The sequence below is a fragment of the Helianthus annuus genome, chromosome 13 (genome assembly GCF_002127325.2).
Source record: "Helianthus annuus cultivar XRQ/B chromosome 13, HanXRQr2.0-SUNRISE, whole genome shotgun sequence".
Taxonomy (NCBI): domain Eukaryota; kingdom Viridiplantae; phylum Streptophyta; class Magnoliopsida; order Asterales; family Asteraceae; genus Helianthus; species Helianthus annuus.
In genome coordinates this window covers 136,456,448-136,474,130 of record NC_035445.2, presented here as the reverse complement: position 1 = coordinate 136,474,130, position 17,683 = coordinate 136,456,448, and the positions used below count along the sequence as shown (strand labels likewise).

At 40.5% G+C, this 17,683-nt stretch overlaps 2 protein-coding genes across 3 annotated transcripts; one reads left to right on the top strand and one right to left on the bottom strand.

Annotated features, from left to right (window-relative positions):
* The first annotated feature begins 1,643 nt into the window (after positions 1–1,643).
* LOC110899426 (protein HAIKU1) lies at positions 1,644–3,819 on the top strand. Its single transcript, XM_022146313.2, has one exon. It carries the CDS (start codon positions 2,354–2,356, stop codon positions 3,509–3,511), a length of 1,158 nt encoding a protein of 385 aa, XP_022002005.1. The 5' UTR covers positions 1,644–2,353; the 3' UTR covers positions 3,512–3,819.
* Positions 3,820–5,315: 1,496 nt separating this feature from the next.
* On the bottom strand, positions 5,316–9,804 carry LOC110899427 (mitochondrial carnitine/acylcarnitine carrier-like protein). Of its 2 annotated transcripts, none has more exons than XM_022146314.2 (4): positions 9,643–9,804; positions 9,285–9,358; positions 7,618–8,009; positions 5,316–5,973 (listed from the first exon to the last, which is right to left on the bottom strand). In XM_022146314.2, exons 3-4 carry the CDS (start codon positions 8,007–8,009, stop codon positions 5,475–5,477), a joined length of 891 nt encoding a protein of 296 aa, XP_022002006.1. In that variant the 5' UTR covers positions 9,285–9,358; positions 9,643–9,804; the 3' UTR covers positions 5,316–5,474. The 2 variants fall into 2 exon arrangements, with proteins under 2 accessions (XP_022002006.1, XP_022002007.1); XM_022146315.2 differs by having other exon boundaries at positions 9,476–9,663.
* Between the last annotated feature and the right edge of the window lie 7,879 nt (positions 9,805–17,683).

Genomic DNA, 17,683 nt, shown 5'->3' with positions numbered 1-17,683 from the left:
ATGTTTAAAACACCACGCCATGAACAATGTCTCCAGATAAAACACCATGACTTGAATCATAGTCATGGGGTTTACGATTTTTATACAATGTCTCCAGATAAAACACCATGACTTGAATCATAGTCAATTTATCCAGTTGTTTTAAAACACCATGCCATGAACCTGATTACAGTTTTCTTTATGATAATGTATGACGAATATGCAACCAAAGACCTCCTACAATTAAGGTGAATCATTAATTCCGATATTTAAGGAAAAAGGAGTGAATGTAGGAGTTTTTTGGTCGTGTATGATATGGTTACCATATTTCAAACATTGAAAAAGACACTATTGGCCTTCAATTTTACATAAGGTCCCTCTAATTAAAACACAATTTACATTTTTATACCCTATTGATCTCAACCATTAGATCAAATATCCAATGGTTTAAAACACTTCTTACCCTTCTTACATTTTAGACACTTTTTACCATATCCCTACCCTATTGTTATATTCATAATGAGTACTAACGTTTGAAATTGTATGGTAAGTGTAGGTCGTACGAGTCCCGAAGGATTACCGAGGCGTGGAGATCGAAGGCCGAGTCACAAGTTAGATTGTACGGGAATGCTTGGATAGCTAATTTAGTAAACATAGTTTATGTTTTTATTTTGTAAATGAGTTCGATTGTTGTATCCATTGTAAATGTGTCACCTTAAGAATGAACTTCAAGTATGATAAGACATTCATAATGAAAGAAATTTTATGGTAAGTATTTTCCGCTGCGTCTTTTCAGTTAAAGCGTGTTAGGGTGTTTCATGGTTAAACCTCCATAACTGAACCGAACCAACTTTGCAAACCCATAAAAGTGTTACATGTTACGACTCCACTCAACCTAGTCTTTTGTCCTATTTTATAAAGTCACTGAACTATTAAAAAATAGGGGGGGGGGTGTATGTACAATACCTGCACCGTCACGTGTTACCACATAACTGATATATATTTTTAGAAAAATCAAAAGTCAATGACCGTTTTGTTAATTTGGTTTTTTTTTCAAAAAGGTGTTTTAGCTAGTATTTAATTACCCGTTAACCATTAAATAAGGACAAAAGCACAACTTCTTCTGATTGATTTTTACCATATTTTTTGTTCACTAGTGCATAGAAGTTCAGAAACCGATGGATTTTTTCTCATAAAGATCCAATGAGCTCATGAACCTACCTCTCTCCTCTCCCTCTCACAAAATCCCCTTCCTCTACGAATCGATTAGTGGCATAGATTCCCCGATCTGCTTTCTCTTTGACATTGTTACCTCTCTCCCTTGGTTCAACCATCTCTCGTTCATCTAACCATCCATAAAGCATCGATATACCCAATGATCAGACTACATGTAGTGGGTTAACGCCCATATACATCTTAACATAATCACACCTTTAATCCTCACGCCAGCGGGGTAAAACCATTGTCAACGCTAGCCCGATGTAATCTAGCCAGCGTTGCTTGGTAACCGCTACCCCAACCCACACCCCACGTTCTTAGGCTGATAGCGATCTTGGACGGTTTTGATTAATGGGGTCCACTACCTTTCCACCCATCATCAAAGTGTCACAACATCCATACAATAAAAACACAAATATTAACACGTATGCATTACATCACACACACAAGAGGGCCAAGTTGGCCAATGAAGATCTCCCCTGTAACCTAATCCATCTTTTATTCTTTACAATTTTTTTTTGTTTCTAATTCAATTCGCTCTCATCAATCGTTGACTCCAAATCCCCAATCCACACGCTCCCTCATATTTAGGGTTTTTGTTTTCACTCCAAAAATTCCATCATTTCAAACCCTTAATCGTTTTCACTCAAAAAGATTCCAAGAAACATTCAAATCTTACGCAACTTTTCTCCAATTTCATAACTCAAAAGTCAATCCCCCCAAATTCCCTTTTGCACCCACCATAATAAGTGCTTTTAGAACCCTAATTTACCTCACAATCAGAGATCGTACGGAGTTTGAACTCGATTTCATCCACAGGTGTGTTCGTTTTCTTGATTATTAACTGTTTTAGGGTTTGATTGAGATTGTTAGGGTTTAGGGTTTGGTAATTTGGGGAAAAGATTTGATTTTTAGGTCAAAAGTGGATGATTCTGATTGTTCAAGATTGTTAGGGTTTAGGGTTTGGTGATTTGGGGAAAAAAGATTTGATTTTTAGGTTAAAAATGGGTGATTCTGATTATTTAGGGTTTGGTGATTTGGAGAAAAGGTTTGATTTTTAGGCTAACAATGGATAATTCTGATCATTCGACTGTTCGAGATTGTTAGGGTTTAGGGTTTGCTAATTCGGAGAAAAAAGGTTCGATTTTTAGGTTAAATGGATAATTCAGATTACTCGAGGAATCGGGGGAATGATTATCTGGGTGTGAACAAGATTGGGAAGAATATAAGAAAGAGTCCTTTACACCAACCGAATTTCGCTAATCCGGCTAGACAACAACCGCAGCCTCAAGTGTACAATATTAACAAGAATGATTTTCAGAGTATTGTTCAACAGCTTACGGGTTCACCTTCACGACAGTCTCAGGAACCGGTTCCTAGACCGCCACATAACTCGCCTAGACCGCCTAGTATGCGGTTGCAGAGGAACCGTCCGTCACCGTTAACACCGTTGAACGTAAGTAGACCGCGAATGGCCGTTCATCATATGCCACCGCAGGAACAGATGCCCCCTCAACGCCCGATAAATGGTGCAGTTCATGGTGCTTATAATGGTGGTAGTAATCTTGCTAGGCCGCCTTATAACAGTCAGCAACGGCCACCACCGCCGGCTATGGCGGCACCACCGGGTTCTGGTGATCATACGGGGTGGTCGAACACTGCGGAGTCTCCTATCTCTGCGTATATGCGGTACCTTCAGCATTCGATAATCGATTCAACACAAGGACCGCCTCAGCCGCAAGCTAATCCTCAGTATAATCAAAATCATCAAGGTCAATCCCAAATGCAAAGTCAACCGCATCAGCAACCGCAACATCAGCAACAGTCGTCGGGATTGATACCTTACCCGCTCGCGCCGTCACTTCCGTCTCCTCGTATGAACGGTCCACCACCTCTTCCGTCACATCGGATGAACGGCGGCCCGGGTCCACCTCTTCCACCGCTTCCGTCACCAAGAATGAATGGCCCACCTCCGCCATTACCATCACCAAGAATGAACGGCCCACCTCCGCCATTACATTCACCAAGAATGAACGGCCCACCACCGCCGCTGTTACCGCCATTACCATCACCAACGTCTCAGTTTCTTCTGCCGTCACCTACCGGTTACCTAAACTTATTATCGCCTCGATCACCGTACCCGTTACTTTCTCCCGGATACCAGCATCCGCCACCGTTGACGCCAAATTTTTCGTTTTCACCGATGACGCAACCGGGAATGTTCGGTTCCGGACCGCAACCGCCACCTTCGCCCGGGATGGGGTTTCCGTCACCAGGGTTTTTCTCGATTTCAAGTCCGAGATGGAGGGATTAGACGGATAACGGCAGAAAGACGCTAACTTTGTATGGATTCATCGCTGCAGCAGTACCTTAACATAAGGTAAATTGGCGGTAAAATAGTCTGTTGGAAGCTGTTTTGTTTTTCTGTTTATACACTTTGAATGGTTGTTTAGACTATATAGTTGGTAATACTGATGATCCGTTTATTTCTTGAAAAATTTTACATTAGGTGGTTGACCAGAAAATGCAGGTTGAGTCAACATTAAATTTATTTCAGTTTGTAGACTTGTTGCAAGATACGTTTATGGTTATTGGAATTTGTTCTTTTTATGTGATGCCTAACTATTCGTATATATATATTGGGTTATATTGAACTCCACAGTATGTGTTCATGGTTTATGATTTGTCATGATCATGAATTGACTTGGTCTGAATGGAAGTTGAAATCAGTTGTCATATGTGATTGGTTTTAAAAAGCGCACTTGAGGCGCAAGTGCCGGCGCTTTGTGTTGGCCGAGGCGCACGCAAAACAAGAAGCGCAGGAAAAGCACATTTTTTTTGGAAATATCAAGGCTGAGGAGCGTTCCTCTTGTATTTTGGGTGTTTTTATGCATCAAATTGTTGTACAATAGGTTTTTTTTTGGTTTGTACATTTAGGCTGAAGGGTGTGGGGGTCATGGTTGGAACATGATTCGCCACGTAGGAACATGAATGAAAGGCTACACCGCCCCCCTTCTTGATTGATGGTGGTTGGCGTGGATTGAACCACGATTACCATAACCCTCCCATTTTGATGATTTTGAGACAAAAATATATGAAAATAACAAAGGGGATAGTGGTTTTGAATGGTGGATTAGAGGTGAGTGATATGGCGATTATGTGGGGGGTCATGACCACACCCTTTAGCCTTAGGTAAAATCATGTATAAATCTTATTTATAGCTATATTTTGGACAAGGGATGCTAAAAATTAAGGTGCACACAATTTTTAGGTAAAACCGAAACCGAAATGTTCGGTTTTTAAAAACCGTTCGGTTTCGATTGTTTTCGGTTTTAGCGATCGTTCCTTAAAAAATAATTTAATGTTTATGTTATATTTTATTACTAGGTTATAACCCCGTGTATTACACGGGTTGAATAAATGTAATTTATATACTAAATTAAAAAAATTATTCTTTAAAAATCTAGTTTATTACATGGGTTGAACAAATGTAATTTTATATATTAAAATTATATCTCTAAGAATCCCATGTATTGTACTGAATAAATGTAATTTTATATACCAAATAATAAAAACCCGTGATTGTACGGGTTGAATAAATCTAATCATATATACTAAATAATAATGTTCTTAACATTTAAGAACAAAAATAATAATTCTTAAATCGATATATAAAAAGCATTAAAAATATGATTTTTTAGGTTATTCGGTTCGGATTTTTTTGGTTTTTATAAAATGCAAAACCGCAACCGAATCATACATTTGGATTCGGTTATTTGTGTTTTTTTGTCTGGTTTGGTTAAATCGGTTTTCTGCTCACCCATACTAAAAACCTATAGGATCTATAAAAGAATTATATAATCATCTTTAGTCTCAGGTATGAAAAGCACACCGCTTTTGCGCTTTGCGTCTCGGTTTTAGACCTTGTCGCTTTTGTGCGCTTCTCGCTTTTTAAAACCAATCATATGTGTATGCATGTGACTCGAAGTGTCTAGAGTTCTTTACTAGTTATGCTCACACAGGATTAATTGAACCTTGATGCGCCTTAGGCATCAAGCTTTGCTTTTGAGCCTTTAAAATAGAAAAAAAGCCAAACAAAACATAAAACAAAGCCAAAATTCAAGTAACATAAATCACCTATTATTTCAAAATCATTTTGTTAAATAAAATGTTCTAGGCCGAGCTCGAAGCAAACGAAGCAACTCGAAATCAAACTATCATAACAATCTTTGTTTCTAAAACGCAAAGAAAACGCGTAGAAAAATCACCCTTTAAGATCAACCTAGACTCGACCTCACAGCTTCATACGCTAAAAAGCAAGCAGCATTAGCCGGGACACTTCTTCCCATTGCGGGTCCAAAACCTTTGTATAAACCGCCAAATCCCTCAGTCTTAACAATCTTTTTAAAAGCATCGATCGAACCCGAATATTTCGGGTTCTTATAATCATCAATCTGGATCACACTCTTGATAACATCCGTAGGGTAAACTGAAGCCCAAAACGCACCTCCAGCTAAACCTCCAGCTATGATCAATGAACCACGGTCTAGACCTGATGTGTCGGTCCCACCAGCAAAATGCTGTTTCAGGGCTTCGTAGACACCGAACATGGCTGCATTTCCCGGGACTTCACGGGCCATTGTGGGAATTAGTCCCTTGAACAGACCTCTCGCACCTCCTTCTGACCGCAAGACTTGCTTAGCGACGTCTAATGGACCGCTGTACTTCACTGCGGCGGTTACTGCTCCATCGGCTAGTGCACTTTGGGCCTGCAATCTACATTTCGAAACGTATAAGGGGGTGTTTGGATATGTGTTTAGAAAACAGATAACCAAATTAAGTCTAACCAATGTCCTTTTGTTGTTAGAAGTTGTAAAAATCATTTAGTAAGTTGAATGTCAAATTCTTGTTATTTAAGTTATTGAAATATATAATATTCATAGGACATTTTCACTAATTCTAAGTGAAAAAGGAGATAAGTCATGTATTGTTTCATTATTATTTTGTCTACTTTTTATTGTTTTATTTTTATTGTCATAATTTACTTTTATTACATCATCTTTTTGTAAATTTTGGAGTATAGCGTTACGATGTGCTTATTTTTATATATCTCCAGGTATTATTGGAAGTGATACCGGTATTTGTTTTTATGGTTTTCGAACGATGTAAAACATGTGTTGATATGACATTTCACAACTTTATTTTTTGGGTTTTATCTTTTAATTGCTATACTAAGTTGCAATACTGTATCGACACGTAACAAATCGAACAATACCGACCAAATTTCCGCCACAATTGCATGGGAAATTTTTTCTAGTTAGGTTAAAAAACAATGTAATTAGGTAATTTTCTTATACATTTTGATTATAAGTTTGTTGCAAGTAGTACGAAACCAATTATCTCGCCTCTAAATAATTAAATAACCTTATAACCGATTGCGTCTGTTTGTCCTAATCTTGGTTTTAAAAAGTGCACCTGAGGCGCGAGGCGCAACCGCTGGCGCCTTTTGTAGGCCGAGGCACACTTTTTACAAGCGCATTTTTTGGGAAAATTTGAGAGCGAGGCTCGCACCTTTTGTATTGTGGGTGTTTTTATGCATCAAACTGTAGTACAATAGGTTTTTTTCGCTTGTATACGTACGTAAAATCATATATAAACATTATTTATAACTATAGTTTGGATAAGGGATGCTAAAACCCTATGGGATATATAAAAAATATATATAATCGCTCGGGTACGAAAAACCCGCCGCTTTTGCGCTTTACCATCCGGTTTAGACCTCCTCGCTTTTGTGCGCTTCTTGTTTTTTTTTTTAAATCAAGACCCTAATTAGATAATTAATTAAACACTCTCACCTTTGATTTTTAGAGGTCAAACTTAAATGTTTCAAATTATATATTTGAACAACACTAACCACCATAATGTGATCTATTAGTTGCATCTTGCATCTGTAATAATGCTATAAAAGTACACAGATGGTCCCCGTAGTTTATCAAAATTTTGGATTTAGTCTCAATCTTTCTAAAAGTACATGGATGGTCCTTGACGAATTAGATGGTATTCATATACTACAGTTTTACCAGGTCCAAGTTAGGGACTAAAGGAAAGTGCAAATCACAAGGACCATCCATATACATTTGGAAAAAAGTTGGGGACTAAATGCGTTACAAAGTGCAAACCACAAGGACCATCCATGTGACCATGTACTTTTGGAAAGCTAGGGATCAAATCCAAAATTTTGGTAAACCACAAGGACCATCCTTGTACTTTACTCAAATATTTGACAAAGTAATCCCTAAACTTTTCAAGAAAACTAAAGAGCTGATCAATCAATTTCGAAGCTGCAAATTTGTATATTTGACATTTTAAAAAGTCAAAATCTTTCAACTAAGGTAACTAGTTGTGTGAAAAACCACTGACCTGCACTTGATTAACTCAGTTGGGGTGGCCAAAATGGCGACAGCAAATCCAGCACCGGCTCCAGCAACCACCTGCTGGTTCACTGTGAGGGGTGCACCAGGTTCAGACCGCAAAAGCGCTTCCATTTGACCCCTAACTGTGAACAGAACAGCGTTCAAGGCTGCCACAGTGGCAAGTGGGGCCCCCATGCCTTTGTATAGACCCCGTGGACCTTCAGCTGCTAGCGTTTGTTTAACCGCATCTATTGCGCCAGAATATCTAGGGAGTTGACCTGGTGGTGGGGTCGGTTGACTTTGGAGTTTGACTTTGATAGTGTCGAAAGGGTGTCCGACGATCAACTGTGCGGCCCCTCCTATTGTTCCTGCAGTTAAGTCCTTTGCTACTTCTGCCATCTGCAATTTTATTACTTTTATGTCAACCAACACAAATTCAACCTTCATAGTTGACCAAAGTAAACCATTATGGGTGGCACTAAGCATTTCGAGTCACTCTAGCTAAAAGTGTAAATAGTATAAATGAGCCAAGCTGCTCGTTAGCTACTCACTAAAAGGTTGAACTGAGTCGAACTTAAACGAGCTCGACTATAAAATTAAGCTTGTTTAATAAGCGAGCCCAAGCCCGAGCTTCACTTATAGAGCTCGGGTAGGCTCGCAAGCCTAAACGAGCCCAAGCCCGAGCCTAAACGAGCCCATCCTTTATATGAATTTTTATTTAATGTAATAAACATATATATATACATAATGATAATTGTTATATATAAAATTATAATAAAGAAGCCGAGCTCGAGCTTTAAGTTAGAACTCGAAACTAGTTGAGCTTGAGCTATTGTAAGTTAAAAGAGCCGAGCTCGAGTGTAAACAAGCTCGGGCTAGGCTCATTTACACCCCTAACTCTAGCAGAGGCCTTAGGTTCGAATCCAACTTCCCCTTGAAGGCTACCTACCCAACACAACACAAGCTGCGTTTTATATGACCCCCATTGGATAGGACGTACTGGTGGGGTTCTGTGAATTTCCGATAACCGGTTCTCACGGTCACCCAATAAGGGGTAGGAGTGCTAAACGGGCCGTGTTTGCGGGTTAAACCCAACCCGAAAATCTTATGATACATATGAACCTGAACACGACTCAAAATTTCATGGGTTGACCCGAACACGACCCTTTCAACCTGAATTTTTTATATTTGAAATTAATATATTAAAATTAAAACTTATTTAATAAATACAAATGTATATAATACAATTATATTTAAATTATAAAACCTTATGTTAAATTCTTTTTTAAAGTTATAATTTTGGAAAAAAAAAATAAACACCCCATTTAATTTATGACATAAAACATCTTGTAAAAAAATTTAATACATTTTAAACGGGTCAACATGCCAACCCGACCGGGTTGACCCGAACCCGACCCATTAACCTAAACGGGTTCGCAGGTTCAACCTGAAATTGACCCTAGCCCGTTTAGACTAAACCTAAACCCACGAACTTCGTGTTAGGTTCGTGTCGTGTTTTTAGTTCGTATCAGAAATCCACTCCCCTAATAAGTATTAGGGGGGAATGCGCCCCTGTGAAAACCCGCGTGATGAGTGTGATGAATGTGAAACACCGCCGCAAATCACAACAAACGAAATCACACGAATACTGCATTTTAACAAACGAAATCATACCTCCGCAGAATATCAAACGAATCCAACAGAGAACAGCAAGCGAACACTTATTGCAAACCCTCAAAGAATCCAATCTAAAACAACAATAAAACAAACCAACATTAATGAAACAGAGAAGAAATATACAATGATGGGCAAGAACAGAGTAAAAAACAGAGCAAAGATCTTAAACAAGCGCCACTGTTAACTACCATTAATAAAAACAAAATGGGTCAAAAGGGTTTGTTCAAAATCGATAATTAAAGGGTTTGAAATCGGAAATCAGAGATTTTGAGATCAATTCAGAAATGGGCAAATCTGAATCGAATGAATTCGGAAATGGGCCCTAATATACGAGATGAATCTGAGAATTTGTGACCTGATATTGAATTCATCATCCACTAATGTTAATTGGAGTTGGTGATCATCAAATTGTCAAAAGGCTGTGAAAAAGTCTACAAGATACGGCGATCTTGGAGTCAATTCGCCCTTTTTATAAGGCTATTCGATTGGCTAAATAGGGTCATGGGTTGATTCACACGTAGCAATTTCTTTTTATTAATCGTGTGGTATGTCAAATATCCCAAAAAAAAAGTTAAATGCTAGTCAATATATCCACCACTTGTGGCTTAGTGATGATTGGGTTTTCTAACGTATACTCAAGTGTTTAGTTCCTATTTGTATCATATGAGGTGAGTATAGACGATGAAAGATTTGAATTACGCCTTGTGTGAGGTTGTCAGTTCGACTCCCGAGCTTAACCAGGTTTTCGTCCCATTGTGTGTTACGCTAGAGATTTTTGCTCTTGTGGTAATTATTCAACAATTATATAATATTAACGAGTAAAGTGCAATTTGCATCCCTGCGGTTTAGGGACGGAGTCAAGTTGAGTCCCTTAAGGAAAATTTTGGAAACTTGAGTCCATATGGCTTGAAAAACGCTACAACTTGAGTCCTTGGAGCTAACAGAGTAAACATTTCACACTAAACTGATTCTAGTCATTAATCTACGTCCCTACCACCACCTCCACCACACCACCACCACCACCACCATCACCCACCACCATTATCAAATTATATAATCAAATTTGATTGACAAAACCAGATAACCATCTAACAAAAACTGATCGATAAAATCAAAACATTAGCAAGAATCATTGTTATAAACCGTAAGTGTTGAAATAGGGGGCTCACATAAGTGTTTCCATTGATAAACCGGTAACGTCCTACTAAAAAATGAAATCAATGAGTAGAATTAACAAAATTGTAGAAATTGGGGAATTCGTTGGTTATTAATAGATTTGGGAGTTAAATGTCATTTTAGTCTCTCTGGTTTGGGCCATTTTATCAGTTTAGTACAAATGTTTGAAACGTTGCCATTATCGTCCAAATAGTTTGAAACGTTGCCATTTTAGTTCACTGGGTTAATTTTATCCCATTTTATGTTAACGAGAAGGGCAATTCGGTCATTTGCTGAATTGCCCTTCTAGTTAGCAGAATTACATAAAAAATGACTAAATTGCCATTCTAATTAACAGAAAAAATGAATGAAGTTAACCAAGTGGACTAAAATGACAATGTCTGAAACTATTTAGACTAAAATGGAAACGTTTCAAACCTTTGGACCAAACTGTCAAAATAACCCAAACCACATGGACTAAAATGGCATTAACTCTAGATTTGGGGGTGAGTGAGAATTAGGGCTCATAATCGATTTAGGAATTTTGTGGATGTCCACGCTTTGGGATACAGATACAAATGACGATGTGGGGAACTTGAATCTTGGCTGATGGCTCAATAATGGAAGTTCTTTAAGTTTAAACACCAAAACGAGATCACTGAGGTTCGAGCCAACTTGTTCTTTAGACTTGTGTTTGATCTGGTTCCTAGTATAATTGGAGCCTTATGGTCGTTAATCGGGGAAAATTCTGGTCAAGTATGGTGGTTTTGTTGGCACTACGGATGAGAAGGGGAAAATTGAGTGGGATACGATTGTCATCATTGTGTTAAGAGTTTTGGATTGCATGTGGTGAAGATCGTGTTAAACTCTGAAATTGAAACTGACATTGTTCTCCGTGTAATTGAAAGAGAGAAAGAGGTGAACAATCAACAATGGAGTTTGAGTTGCAGAAAAAAGGTGACGATTTGACTTCGCACCTAAACCACATGGATGTCTCTTCTCTAAGTTAGGTGCTGTTTGTTTTTTCTTGCGGGAAAAGATTCTGCGACCACATCTCCAGGCATCTGCAGGAGAAGAGTTGGACCAAAGGTCTGCAGTCTGCAAGGAGAAGAGGGTTTGTTTTTTATTCTATAAAAAGATCTTCTCACTTCTCAACACACACAAACCTCTGTTCTCTCTCTGCATCGCCACCGCCACAACCATCTACAACCACCCACCCCCGTCGCAACCACCCACCCCCGTCACACTCTCCTCCCTCGATCTCTCTCTCTCTCTCTGCCTTCATCACCACCACCAAGCACCATCGCAAACCCACCAGTCCACCACCACCGTCACCACTACACCACCGCCACCACCGTCACCACCAAGTTCTTTAAGTGAATAATATTATTAATAAATTGAAGCAGGAAGTGTCACTTGTCATTAGGGATGAACAAATGGTTCGGTATTAGTACCAAATTTACCGAACCGGGTACACTTTCGGCATCGACTTTTGAGATTTTAGGCACCGGTCCGGCACGGTACCTGTATTTACCTGTTTTTACCCTCAAATACCGGTACCGTACCGGTACCGATACCGAACCGTACCATACCGAGTATATTCGGTACCGGTACCCACTTTTGGGGATTTTCGGTACCGAGCTCATCCCTACTTGTCATTAATTGAAATCATTTATTATGAGAGGTGAAACTGAAATTAAAAACAGTATAAGAAAACACATAAAAGCACTATGGTGTTGTTTGTTTTTCATAAAAGGTCTGCGCAGCCTCTTCTGTGTGCGCGGCGCAAACCACGAGCAAACATTGTCACGAGCAGACTGTTTGTTTTTCCGAAAACGTTTCATTAAAAAAGGTCTGTGCGAGGTCTTCTTGGTGCAGACTTGGTCCAGCCACTTCTAAGATCTTCTAAGGTCTGCAGCGGGTTAAACACTACCACCCACCACCACCGATCACCACCGTCCACCACCGTCCACCACCCACCACCGTCTACCACGACTACCGTGTGTAGGAAGTGCCGAAGCGTGTATCAAGATAGAAACTTGCAGATGATAACAAAATGTAATCAACAAAGAATAAGACACAATTCACGCATGAAATATAACAAGAACAAGAAAGTTTTGAATACAATATGTTTGATTGAAAGTTTACAATCGAACGGGCAAGATCATGTAGTGATGATTTTATTTTACAGAAGTAAACATAAAACAATGTAGACTAATATGAGTAGTTCAGTGCCATCCCCTCTTGTTTGTTTCCCTATCTCTCCTTGTACACGCGTGATGATAGTGTGAGAATTGTTCGGAAATTGATCATGTTAAACTGTGAGAATTGTTCGGAATTTTCAGCAGATCTTTGCTTTGTTAAGTTAAAAAACAAACACTCTTCTTCTTGCAGACTGCGGAGGTTTGGTCCACCTCTTCAGCTGCAGATGTCTGCAAATGTGGTCCGCAGACAGCAGACGTTTTACCTCTGAAAAAACAAACAACACCTATGTTTTATAACAACATAATGAATTAGCTTTTAGGCCGGAGGGTGTGGCATGGCACCACCCGACCACCTCACCATTTTTAGCGCCCCAGGGCGCCAACCTCTATACCGCCGCCACTAAAGGGAGGACGCCATGGTTCTTCCGCCACCACGTTAACGAGCAACATTGAGGAGATCGAGGGAAGGTTGGTCAAAATAACCATTTTTTTGAGTTGCAGGTTCCATGGCTGTTTTTGAGAGAAGGTAGGTGGTGAGGTGTGAAAGGTACGAGGGAGAAGACACTTAAGTGATTTCTAAAAGGTTGTCTTTTTTTAAGGGGGTTTTGTTTTGGTGTAATTTTTAAAGGGTTTTGTGAAATATTATATGACTCTTGTATATCATTTAGTGGTATATAAACTAAAAAAATAAAAAATAAAAAATAAAAATAATAATTAGGTAATGATTATGAGACTTTAAAGCCCCATTTGTGACGTGACGTTGACATTATACTGAGGTGACGTGATAAAACCCCTAGAGGATTTATACCACACTATCCAGCCTTAAAAAAAGCTTAACTCTTATTTTCTGACATAATAGTTTAAAACATTTACAAATTCTTGTAAATCAATAAATATTCAAAAAAAAGTTGTAACAGTTCTATGTAAATGTGTAATAATATAAAAAATGTTCATACAATACCATTATTTTCTAGTTGGAAGAGGAGGGCCGGCAATCTTGACACATAGTGACATAAAGGCGTCAAACTGCTTAGACAGACGAGCCTACTCATCCATCTTCATAGTTAACTAGGATTTTTCCCGCCGCGCGTTGTGGCGGCACACGGCGGCACGCGGTGGGTGGAAACATGTAGTAAGACAATACACGATTCATAAAACGCAATGTGTAATAGACAATTTAAAACAATGTAAAACATAATGCATAAAACACAATTACAAAAAAAAAAAAAAAGTAAAACACAAAGGTAGAAATGAAGTGTAAAACACAATGTCTAAGACATTTTGTAAAACACAATGCATTGGCATTTGCAAAGTAAGAGTAGTAATCTACGGGTTAAAATGGAGTAATATTGCAAAGGATAAAAATTCAAAGTCTAAAATTTGAGGGAAAATAAAAGTAGAAGGGTAAAAATGGAAAGTATAAAAGTAGAGGGATGGTGACGGAAAAGCGTTGAAGGGGTGGCGACGGAAAAGGCAAAGTGTAAAAGTAGAGGGGTGATGGCAGAAATGTGTGTAAAAGATGAGGGGTGGTAGTATAAATGAAAAAGTAGATGATTTGTGGCGTAAATACGTAAAAGTTAAGGGGTAGTGGAAAAGCAAAGCTAGTAGAGGGGTGATAATAGCAAAGTTTAAAAGGCGAGGGCTAGATTGTGGAAATTCAAAGTAAAGGGGGCGATTGTAGCAAAGTATAAAAGTGGGGGTGTCGGTGGCGTAAAAACCACCGACTTTGTGCTTTAAATAAATCTAATTATATATACTAAATATATAAAAAAAGTATATCTTTAAAAACACGGTATATTACATGGGTTAAATAAATGTATTACATGGGTTGTAATTTTTTTTAAGTTTGGTCTAATGGGTTTGACGGTTACAACTCATAAAGCCATTATTTAGCCAACGCCCAACGTGTACAAATTCTAAATGAATGCTTTTATCCAGTAAATGCATAGGCAAATGAGTGGAGGGAATAAAATGGTGAAAAGAAACAAATGAAGGGTTAAACGTATAAAAGGAAAGGGTGGTCGGTGGCATTGGACACTGACTTTCTCTTTTAAGAAAGTATGAAATTGGATATGTTGCACCTAGAGGGGGATCCAAGGGGTTTTCGGGTTTCTAGGAACCCTCTCGGTTTGGAAAAAAATTGTGAAAACCTTGTATGATTTAAAAAAAAAAAGTGAGAATCTATCAAAAGGAACCTCTTGAAAAAAAATTCCTAGATCTGCCACTGCCCACTGGTTGCACCTGGAGGTGTTCGACACACTTCCGTTTATCCTTGGTATGTGCTTACAACTCCTGCAATCATGCTTGTAGGTCCTTCTACCTCACTCACTGAAGGGGTATGGTCCCAAAAAGTCGCGCAAACCTCATAACAGGTTGCACGTGAGACCATACTCCTTAGCATAACAACTTGATAATAACAACCTCGCGCAGCTCACATCACATTGTGACTTACCCCCGCGCGAGGAAGAGCACATAATAAACTCAGATAGCAACACTTAGTATAAAAACAATGGTATAAGTGAGCACACTAACCCCGCGCGGGTTAGTTGCCACCAAACAAAATCCTCTCCATAGGAAGACGCGCTGTTACCTACAGAGGTACACAGGGTACAAGTGGCAGTAAAAAGAGCCAATGAGCGTCCAGCAGGCTCTGTTCAATCGTGCGCCACGATCTTCTGACGATAAGTACACAAGGACGCCTACATGGCACCAATCAAGAGACGGGGACAACTGTCCCACGATCTCCACTTGTCTGCTGATGACAGAAGGGACAACAAGGCCGACAACAATGACACGTGGCTCCAATCAAGGTGCGCCAGCACCGACGAGCATCTAGAAGCCACTAAGCAGTCGAGGCCAGCGAGGCAAAGAGTATATTCGTTGTTGTCCGTTTCTGGCCCAAGGCCCATCAGCCCACAACCTCTTACACCTCTCCGGCTATAAATAGAGACCTTCATTCCTCAGGTGACTCATTCTTTTCTCTCGGCTCTCACTCTTTACTACTTAATTACTCTCAAAGCAATCGCTTATTCTCACGCCGGAGCCCGGTTAAGAGGGAAACCCCCACATTCCCCTCTTAACGAGTAACGGTGTTCTGTTTTGCAGGTTGAGTAGCCAGTCGGAGCTCAAATACCTAAAGGAAGATTAACCTCTATGAAAGGAACATAAACCCATCTAATTAATACCTTAATTAGAACTCGTGTTTCTTCATTGGCGCCCACCGATTTTTTCTATAACCACCCTCATCTTCTTTATTTGAGCCTTTGACATCTTTTCATCCTTCGACTATGACCGGTCAAGGAATCTTTCCAGAGTTCGGCTTCGGAGCCAACTCCAACACGGCCTTGGGTGAAGGAGTCCAAAACCTCCAAGCCCAAATCGAAGAGATAGGTGAAGTTGAGATCACCAACACGGGGGGTCAGCGCGGGAGCGTTACCCGTATCACACAAATGGCCACCCCAGGTAACAACGGCGAAGGACCGTCCAACCCGGTGCCACCTCAAAATGTATCTGCATTACTTGGCTTACCAGAGGGCGAAACCCCAGCCTCGTGGTATGCCAAGAACATCGCCACTATCAATGCAGCATACCAATCGCTCATCGCGCAGCAAGCAATGTTGACGGCAGAACCGTCCTTGGTCACTCCTCCTAGTCAGGGGGTGCGCCAAATGCCACCACCAGCCAATCTTCAAGGCAAAACCAACAGGCCTCCCCCTACAAGACGTGTAAGCGTACAAGACACGCGCGATACAAGAGGGGAAACGGATAGTCACTATGAATATCCGTCGAACCTTCAACGAGGCCCTGTTCACAGCCGGCTCACGCCGCGCAACATGAACAATGAATGGGAAGAAACCGACCCATATGATCCTACATGGGAAGGTGATGAAGAGTCGTCAGTCTTCAATCGTTTACCAAAAAACCACGAGTACTATAAGCCAAGACAACACATTGGCTATACAGAAGAGGCTGAAAGAGATTTCCGCCTGGCTTACAGGCCAGCGGAAGCTGCGGAACACTCCAAGTTTATCCCGAAAATCGCACTCGCACCACTCTCACGAGAGAAGCTACCCCCAACCGTTGGGAAATTCAATGGGTTGACTGACCCAGACGACCACGTCAGAACATTCACGAGTGTGGGCTGCATGGGAGGTTGGAACATGCCCATGTGGTGCCACCTGTTCATTCAAACGCTGACCGGAGCGGCTCGCGCCTGGTTTGACAGCCTTCCGCCCGGAAAAATTAAGTCATGGACAGACTTCAAGACACAATTCTTAAGCTATTTTAGCCAACAACGTCGCTATCAGCGTGATACGGCGGAAGTAGAAGACATATGGCGAAGGGATGGTGAAGGTCTGGAGGACTTCATCACGCGTTTCAACAAAGAATGTTTAGAGATTGGCGGCGTCAGTGAGCAACTCATGCGCTGCCACTTCAAGAAGGCTATACGCTGTGATAGCCTCATTAGAACCATCACAGGCAAAGATGGGATGCCAAAAGAGTGGGATAAACTGATGGAAGCAGCAAAGATCGTCGCGCAAACCGAGGAGTCCCTTGCTGGTGGAAAGGGTTATTACTCCGAAGATCGATTTTCAAGAGCAAACGAGAGGCCGCGCGACAACAACAACAACAAGCGCAACAAGTACAAGAGTCATGACTGGAAGTCTGAGAGACCCAGAGGCCGTGACGACAGGCCACGTTACAGAGAAGATGCGCGAGATACGATTGACCGAATCGGTTACAAGAAAGCAATCAGAGACGACAACCGTGACAAACACTGGACTCCGCTCACAAAAACTCCAAAGGAGGTATTAATGACGGAGAATGTCGATTTCAAGGCGCCAAGGCCAATGACAAACAAGAAAGGGCAAGACCCTAACTTGTACTGCGATTTTCACAAAGACTCGGGGCATTTGACCGATGACTGCTACAGTTTGCGCCAGGAAATCGAAAGAGCGCTCAAAAGCGGCAAGCTAAGCCATTTAGTGAAGAATGTGCGCAAGGACACCCGTCAGCTCCAGCGTCACGATGAAGGCA